The sequence below is a fragment of the Rhamphochromis longiceps genome, linkage group LG11, assembly GCF_057381845.1.
Source record: "Rhamphochromis longiceps isolate RC_006_pf linkage group LG11, R_longiceps_female_GT1.1, whole genome shotgun sequence".
Classification (NCBI taxonomy): Eukaryota; Metazoa; Chordata; class Actinopteri; order Cichliformes; family Cichlidae; genus Rhamphochromis; species Rhamphochromis longiceps.
The window spans coordinates 15,866,207-15,875,531 of NC_140567.1; the positions used below are offsets into that span (position 1 = coordinate 15,866,207).

General features: G+C 41.2%; 1 protein-coding gene across 1 annotated transcript in view; it reads left to right on the top strand.

The window, feature by feature from the left end:
- LOC146658749 (zinc finger protein 236) overlaps positions 1-7,233 on the top strand; it is a 52,021-nt gene extending 44,788 nt beyond the window's left edge. The window contains exon 32 of the mRNA XM_085422475.1: positions 5,860-7,233. Within this exon, the coding sequence (XP_085278601.1) occupies positions 5,860-5,981 (122 nt within the window). The 3' untranslated portion in view covers positions 5,982-7,233. The remainder of the gene's footprint in view (positions 1-5,859) is intronic.
- The last annotated feature ends 2,092 nt before the right edge of the window (positions 7,234-9,325 follow it).

Below are 9,325 nucleotides of genomic sequence, written 5' to 3' on the forward strand. Positions count from 1 at the left end.
TATTGATAAGATTTTAACGATTCCGATTCCATTTTCGATTCTGTTTAACGATTCGATTCTTTATCGATTCTCTTATCGATTCTTATTTTTAAAAAAGGAGAACATGTCGATTAGCATGTCGATTCTAATGGTCGATTAGCTTAGAACTTTGTTTTTTATCTTCTCTTTGAACAAGATAGAAATTTAGGAGTAACATGGCCTTACAAACCCAACAGTGAGATCTTAAGAGATCCAGCCTACGGCTCTTCAATGGGGTGTCACAGGGTCCCCAGGAAAAAAAATGGATATGTAAAATAATAAAATAAATATTCTCCTGTAGCAATAACAAAGTGTAACATAAATTATTCTGTAGCAATTACACAAGAATATCCAGTAATGTCCCTGCCTACAATTAAACACATTCACTTACCAAAGTGAAATCGGGGGCATCTGCTGTGGCAAATGGGTTCAAGCCTTTGACCACAAACTTAGTCACTGCTCGGTGACATTCGTCTATCCTGGCCTGAAAGGAGACGCTACCGGTAGACTGCAGTGAGAACTGCCAGCATCTGAGCCAGCCAGACTCTGTCTGTCTCTCTCATCACGGTCACCTAAATGCACAGTAATGGCAGGTTTTGTAATAAGGCAGATCGCGCTAACATAATATGCACTGTTAGTTGATTATTTACCTGCCGCATTAACGGGAGAGGACGTGCAAACGTTACCGCTGCTGCTGGGTTGAGATTCACGAGTCCGGAGCGGAATTAAAAACACGACATTCATTTAAGGTCATCACGTGTTTTGTGAGCAAATGCTTTTGCATATTCGTAGTGTTTCCTCCCTTAAATGAAATATCTACTTTGCAAGTATTGCAAGTTGCCCTGTTGTCATCCGTTCTCGTAAAGTATAACCAAGCTTTTGAGCATTTGAGCCACTGGCGCCGTGTTTCCTGCCGGGTAAATGACGCTCCGCAACGTGGTGACGTCATTCGGGGCGACTGGAATCGATAAGGGAATCGTTTGCAAAAATGGCAAACGATTCCAAGGAATTGAAACAGTGGGAACCGGTTCTCAACAAGAACCGGGTTTCGATACCCATCCCTACCCAAGACCCTCTTTTGTTTAACCTTGGACACATACACAGTGTTCGCTGTTCTGGGAACCTGAGCGGTACATACTGAGGAGGGCCTGAGGAGGAGAACAGAGCTGTCAGATCTGTTTAACAGAACAGCTTATTTAACTTGAAATCCAGCTCCGCAAAAGGTTCCTGCTCTGTACCCTCTGGCTGAATAAAGAAAACCAAGTGTCTTTTTCAAAGTTGTTTTTTTACTTTTATAGTTATCCAAATCTTAAAGACATGCCGAAATTAAAAGAATATGTTTTGAGGTTGACTAATGTCTCATATTTTCAGAAAACAACAAAGTCACGCAGCATGAAATGCGTGACTGATTCTTGCTACAGTGCAGATAAGACACAAAGCAGCCGTGTCCACGCACTTGAAAACTGTGTTTTCAACTTACAGACACAGCGTGTGCAAATCACAGCGACAGGGCAGAATATTAATGTGTGATTCAAAACGCAGCCACCTGCTCTTCTTTGTGTTAGCGGCCTGGCTTCTCAATGAGGGTTTTTTATAAGCTTTTCATCAACATCTTGTACAAGAACGGTTAGACGCTTGTGTGGGACCATGTGATCAAGGTACAAACATTTGAGTAAAGTGACAGTTTTCAAGCAGTATACTGTCTTCAGCACATCTTCTTGGTTTTTCAAGCTGAGATTCATCTCCAATGTCCTAACCACTATTTTCCAGGTGGCCAGTAAATCTTGGAGCTTTTATTTGTCTACCTATCTCATATCATGAGCCAGCTGTATCAGTACACTGGAATTTAGAGGTCTTTAGTGAACTTAAGTTTGTCAAATACGGGGTTTATGAGTAATAATAATAATAATAATAATAATAATAATAATAATAATAATAATAATAATAATAATAATAATAATAATAATAATATAATGGATTGCATTTATATAGCGCTTTTCAAGGCACCTAAAGTGCTTTACAATTCCACTATTCATTTACTCTCACATTCACACACTGGTGGAGGCAAGCTACAGTTGCAGCCACAGCTGCCCTGGGGCAGAAGCCTCGCTTCTGCCACCGCTTCTGCCATATCGCGCCATCGGCCCCTCTGGCTATCACCAGTAGGAGGTAGGTGAAGTGTCTTGCCCAAGGACACAACGACCAGGACAGAGGAACAACCTCCTTCTAAACGTCAGTAAGACAAAGGAGCTGATAGTGGACTTCAGCACTAAGCAGGAGAGGAACTACCAGACCCCCGTCATCAACGAGTGCCCAGTGGAGAGAGTGGACAGCTTCAAATACCTCTGAGTTCACATCACGCAGGACCTGTCATGGTCCTGTCACATCAACACCGTGGTGAAAAAGGCCCGACAGCGTCTCTACCACCTCAGACGCTTGAGAGACTTCCAACTGCCCTCCAAGGTGCTCAGGAACTTTTACTCGTGCACCATAGAGAGCATCCTGGCGGGAAACATCTTAACCTGGTTCGGGAACAGCACCATGCAGGACAGACGAGCTCTACAGAGGGTTGTGCTCAGCTGAGCGCACCATCCGCTCCGAGCTCCCTGACCTGCACTCAATCTACAGCAGGCGGTGCCGGACCAAGGCCAGGAAGATCGTGAAGGACCTCAGCCATCCCAACAACAGACTGTTCTCTCTGTTGAGGTCAGGAAAGCGATTCCGCTCCCTGAAGACCAACACAGAGAGACTGAGGAGGAGCTTCTTCCCGCAGGCGATACGGTCTCTCAATCACACACCACACAGTACTGACCCACACATACAGTTCTTACACACACACACTGGACTTTCTGGACATTGTTTTCACTTCATCACTTAAATGACTTTAAGCATATTTGCACTGCACAAGACATAATGTGGATTGCACAACACTGGGCACTATATTCTTCATTTCCAGTTAATACTTGTACAGCTGCTGTTATTGTGTATGTGTGTGTGTGTGTGTGTGTGTATATATATATATATATATATATATATATATATATATATATATATATATTTCTTCATACATTTTTATATATTTCTATACTGTGTATTGTGTATTTTGTTGTACAGTTATTTTATTTTCAACTTTAATTTATATATTTTATCTTATTCTTTCCCAGTTAAATTTACCCTTCATTCTAATTTGTGTTGTACAGTTATTTCATTTTTAACCTTAATTTTTTTATATTTTATTCCTTCCTAGTTAAATTTACCCTTTTTAATTTTTCATATTTATTTCCTATCTTATTCATAGCCTTTTCCTTTTTTTTTTCTGTAGGTCACGAGCAGTTGTCTAAGCATTTCACTGCATATCGTACTGTGTATGACTGTGTACGTGACAAATAAATTTGAATTTGAGAGAGCCCGGGGAACAAACCGGCGACCTTCCGGTTACAGATGCGCTTCCCAACCCCCTGAGCCACTGTCGTCCCCACTGGTTTATAATCAATTATAACCTGATTGTTTAATATAAGCAAATGTTAACATGCATGAATGGATCAATTAACTCACTAACACATGTAATTCTTTAACCTTAGCCTGAATAAAGGGATGATGAATACAAAGGAACAACACTGAGTGAATGAATTAAACCATTAAACAGATTTAAAAATGACAAAACGTTCATCTCATTAGAAAATATTTGTTTTCTTCAGTCTTAAACACACTGTATCCAGATCGTATAACCACAGAAAAATGTCTAAAAATATGGATTCATTTTCTTTGATTTTCATTTTAGACCTGACCCACAGGAATCTTGTTAATAGACTCAGTTTAATGACCACTTTACATCAAATGGTCCTTAAGTTCCTTAATCTATTTAAAGAGAGAAAGGTTGTCATGGTGCTGTTTGGAGTGCTTATATTCACCACATGACACGCACAAGAGAAAGGCAAGACGAGAGCAGTCTGTGTTAATAAGGAAGATTTATTAACACAGACACTTGGCATTAGGAAGTTTAAGGCCACCGATTATGAACTGAGGAAGGTTTGCACGATGAAAAGACAAAAATCAGTAATTTAATAAAATTCTAGTAGCGACACTGTCTCCTCTTTGTGTGTCGGCACAACACTGGTTCTTCCCAAGAGTTAGGTGCCTTTTTTAAGCTTGAATAATTCATAGATCAGTATTAAGTTCCAACTCGCACTGGAACAGTCGCAGCTGAGTGTGAAGCGCTGGGAATGAGAATTAGCATCTCCAAATCTGAGGCCATGGTCCCCTCTGTTCGATCTATGTTCCTACCCTCACCTATGGTCATGAGCTTTGGGTAGTGACTGAAAGAACGAGATTGCAGATACATGCGGCAGAAATAGGCTACCTCAGAGGGGTGGCTGTATTCTCCCTTAGAGATAGGATGAGGTGGTGGCCATCCGGGAGGGGTTCAGACTAGAGCTCCTGCTCCTTCACATCGAAAGGAGCCAGTTGAGGTGGTTGGGGCATCTGACAAGGATGCCTCCTGGGCGTCTCCTGGGTGAGGTGTTCCAGGCGTGTCCAACTGGGAGGAGGCCCCAGCGCAGACCCAGGACACGCTGGAGAGATTATATCTCTCGGCTGGCCTGGGAACCCATTTAGTGTTCCCAAGCTAAAGCAGGTGGCCGGGTAAAGGGAGGTCTGGGCTTCTCTACTTAGGCTGCTGCCCCTGTGACCCGGTCCCGGATAAGCAGCAGAAGAAGATGGATGGATGGATGGAAGTGTTAAGTGCCTAACTTGGAAAGACCTTCAGAAAGCCTGGCAAACTATTGCTCAAGACTATTTTATAACATAAAAAAAAGTCTGGCTGGAAACATAATGTCTACATTCATGACCCTGCAAGATCCCCACACGTTGCAAAGTTATCAAGTCTTTGTCCATCGACATGTTGCAAGATGTAAGAAGGTGACAGACTTGTCTTTTCAAAGTCATCTCAAAATGTATGATGGGCACAAGGACTTTGAGTATTTTTCTCATGACCCCTTTAGAAAACTTTTACTTTATTCTTTGTAAAACCACAAGAGATGAAGGACACCCCCCTCCCAAAAAAATCTTTTAATCTTTTTTATTCTTTTCATTTTTCATTTCAACACTTTTCAGTCAGACTTGAGCATTGTTTCAGTGAGGAATAAGGGCAGAAACACTCCTGACAGCCTCGATATGATCTGACAGCCTTTTCTTTTTGCTCTTAATACATTTTGTCATTGTGAAATTGAAAAATTCAAAAAGAGCTTTTAAAGCAGAAAGCTATATTATATATTTTAATATGAATACTTCCTAGTATTCCATCTGTGACTTCACGCAACTGCAGGCTCATCAGCAAGGTTAAAATGTTCAGGAAAAAAATGGAAAAATTTGTCTCTTTGCTATTCGAGTCATGTGTCTGCTTCAAAGAGTAAGATTCAGCCCTTTCTGTTCTGAAAAACAGTTTTCAGCCTAATGAATATTTGTTTGAAGTGTTTCAGATAATGAAATGATTCTAAAATATTAGTAAAGGACTGTGAGGTCTGTAGCGGTAGAAAAAACGTACGCCAAGTTGACTTATTGTTGTTTTATACTGTGACACGAGTCTCAGGTGCTGTTTTTTCAGACTGAAGGCTAACAGTGAGGATGAGGGTACATTAAAACAAATGATGGAACAGCGCAGAGAGGGAAAGGCTGCTTTTGATTCTTATTTGCATGACAGCCACTGGTAAATTGAGTCAGGCATCAGAGCTGATGGTGCTGCTCTACCAACGTGTGTGTTAATGTGTTTTTGCCAATGCTAAAGAGAATTTCACTGGAAGAATCGTGCAAATCCACTCATTTTTTCCCTCTTTCTGCTTCCAGGTCAAATACAAGATGTGCCCCTGGGCCAAGAGGAAGCGGCGCCTCGGGTCGAGGTGACCCCTGAACTTGACCTGGAAGTGGTTCCTGAAGCAACAGGAGACTGGCCGAACGTCTTCTCCTGACCGCAGCCCGCATGACTGCCAAGTATCAGAAAGCACTGCAGAGTCTCATGAGCACTTACTGGCTAAACAGCAAAGCTTTGCCAAACACAATAATCCTCTGAAAGGGGCTGTGTGGCTGAAAACGGATTTGAGGCCCTACCATCAGCTGAAGTGAATAGCGTTCATCATTTCTTTTCGTTACTGTTCTGCTCGGATCTCGGCATTCATGTGGATGTTTCTTTGACACCTGGCACCCAGCTAAGCTTTGTTGCCGACCAAATGCACCTCTACTCTCCGGCCTACTTCTGCAGGGCAGTGGAGCCCCGCCACCTCTCAGAAATTACTCAAGAAACTTATCAAAAAGCCCTTCAAATTCCCCAAATCCCACTTGGATTGTGCAGCTACAATCTGAACTGGGAGAACTCCATGGCCCACCCGACTGTGGACAAACACCCCCATAGCTCCTGTCTCCATCTGAAAATGGGTCCGAGCTGTTTCAGAAGGACAACACAAGGAGGACCTGCACAATATCAGTCAGGTGGTCTTAATGCTGTACATTCAAGTCCTCTGTCCTTGTAGCGGTCCCTGGCTGTTTATTCAATTCAGCATCAAAGCAAGGGGAGTCTGGCTCCCTCTGATTGGCCTAATGACTTTAATCCGTTCTGCTGCGGTCTGATTGTCATCCGTATGATAACCGCTGGAGAGGTTTGGTTCAGGGAACACAGGCATCCCAGATAAGTCTCCATTCTGGAGACAGAGGTCTCCCTCTAATGCCGGCCCTGCTGGAAATGAAGGAAACTGGAGCGTGCTGCAGAAACTTCCTAGCGACCAGTGTCGTCTCTTCTTCGGTGGTGTGCTCACAGGGAGCTGCAGGCAGCTTACCGCTGTCATGGCCTAAAAGCAACCGTCTTACAGTACATAAGACAGAAAGCACTTCTTTTCTACTGGTTTACTTTTGTCATATTTATACTGTACATATTTCATCTCCGAGTGAAATGTTTATTTTCGATTGATGTTTTAGTTTGAAAACAGCGGCTCACTGTGAAAGCTGCGCCATTTTCCAGATTCATGATTGAGGACTGCAACACTTTTTCTTTACTGTCTCACTTTGTAAATAGTGTAGTTAGATGGGGTATATTTTTTGATGAACCACCACAACACAGATTATTGGATATATATAATTTGAGCATTAGGTTGCATTTGTTATGAAGCAAAGCCAATGTACAGCTGTTTCTTCTTCTTTTCTATTGTCCATAATAAGTTAAGATTAAAGTAATTTTTCTACTAATTAAAGCTGGTTGTTTGTTCATTACTATGAATTACAGATAGAATAAACTGTTTTGACGTTTTGGATAATGGGGGCTTATCGGCTTTGTTGCCAAGAGTCAAATGAGGACAGTTGCTTTTGCACAGGAGGAGCATTCAGGCAATATAAAAAGGTGGTCCCCTGCTGATTTTGTGCTGCTTATCTGAGTCAGTGTGCAAGCAAAAAAAAAAAAAAGGAGGGGGGGTTCAAGCTATTTTTATAAACTGCCTCTCCAGGTGCGAAATGTGACAGGGAATGTGCTCATAAGTCACTCAAGATCTGCACACTAGATTTTGGCGAGTGAATTCAAACGGAGCATTTTTAACAAGAAAATTCCAGAAGGCACCTGGAGTCACAACCGTGGTCGGCTTGAGCAACGAGCCCGGCCTTGCTCTGATTTGTTGGGTAGAGGCAGTGCTTCTACATAAAAATACAAAGTAGCTGTTTGCTGGATTTGACCCAACACCAGCGTTGATATAAAACTAGTCAACAACTGTTTTTTCTTGAGTTTTTTGGACCAAACATGATGTAATCTATTCACTGGTGAGTTTGTGATCTGGATGTAGGAACTCCTGGCACAATTTTCACACAATTAAAATGTCTTTTTTTTTTTTTGTCTCTGTAAACCCACAGTGGGGATTTTAAATCAAACAATCAATATGCGATTGAAGTCCAGACTTTCAGCATCTCAAGGGAGGAAACTTCAGGTTATAGATGTCAGGATTTTCATGCATGTCTTAAAAACAGACCTTGGAATTAAAATCATGTCAATTTGTCCAGCTACTTCAGAGCATCTGAAATGGGGTCAACATATTAAAAATGGTTGTAATTCCTGAACAGTTAATGCAGTACTTTTCTTAAAGTCTTTGAAAGTCTACACAGCAAACTCTGGACCTATCTGTACCTCTTTGCTATATCGTCACATAAAACAGACAAATATCCATGTTGGGTAACTCCATCCTGTTTTCCATTAACTTCCCCATTCACTGTGCAACTACAATAGATTTCCCCAGGTTCAAATTAGAACTCATACAGCTGTTACATGGCTGGTGTTTCTGTGGCCTCTGATTCACTTTTGAATAACCACTCCAAAATGACGTGGAAAAGGAAGAAAAAAAACATGTTTGGAGGGCCGTGTTTATCTTTAATTATGAAAGCTGTGGTAAAAAGAATTTCACATGTATCCTCTTGGGGGAAATGCATTCATACTTTCAATGCTCCAGCAAGCTTTTGTACTTCAGTAATTTCAGCATGACATGAAACTGCATATATTCTGTGTGATTACACATGTGCTAGAATAGCGAGCAGGTACTCCATCTGCTCCGGTCATGAGCTCGGAAAACTTGGCCCAAATAGTGATTACCGAGTGAATCACGAATTTAGGCTTAATGGGAAAAAAAAGACTGGCATGTCTTTGTTTGGTGTGACCTTGTTATATCACTTTGTTTCACTGTTTTTTGTTGTTTTGTTTTTTTAAAAGATACATCATTTGCTGCTCTAGACAAAAAGACACACTGCAGTCAGTAGAGCTGGTTTTATATATTTATATATATATAGATATATATATATTTTTTAAATGTTTTATTCTCAGTTAAGTGGCAGGTCGTGTTTTATTACACATACAGTAATGAGGAGGAAGTTTACATTCATTCTCAGGGTCCTTTCAGAACAAAGAAAAACAACACAGCTCTCAGAAGGCTCAAGCAAACAGGGGGCAGGTGGGGATGCTGCAGATCACACGTGGCTGCTTTTGGAAGATGGATGGAACAGCACAAAACTTCTTCTTTTTCTTGTTTGTTTTTTTACAGAAAACTCACAAATTGTCAAAAAGAACAAAAACACCTCATAATGTGTCATTACAAAGTTAGTTACAGAGCACCTTTTTGAAATTGTGTGTTTTTTATTATCCACATGAAGGAAAAACAGCACATTGTATTTGGTAGTCAGGAGGAAAGGCACTTATTGTTGAGCTTTATTTTTTAATGAATTCAGTTTACAGTATCTGTGCCAAACAGGAGACAGAAGCAATGAGATGAGGAGACTTACAGAACACTAAAGC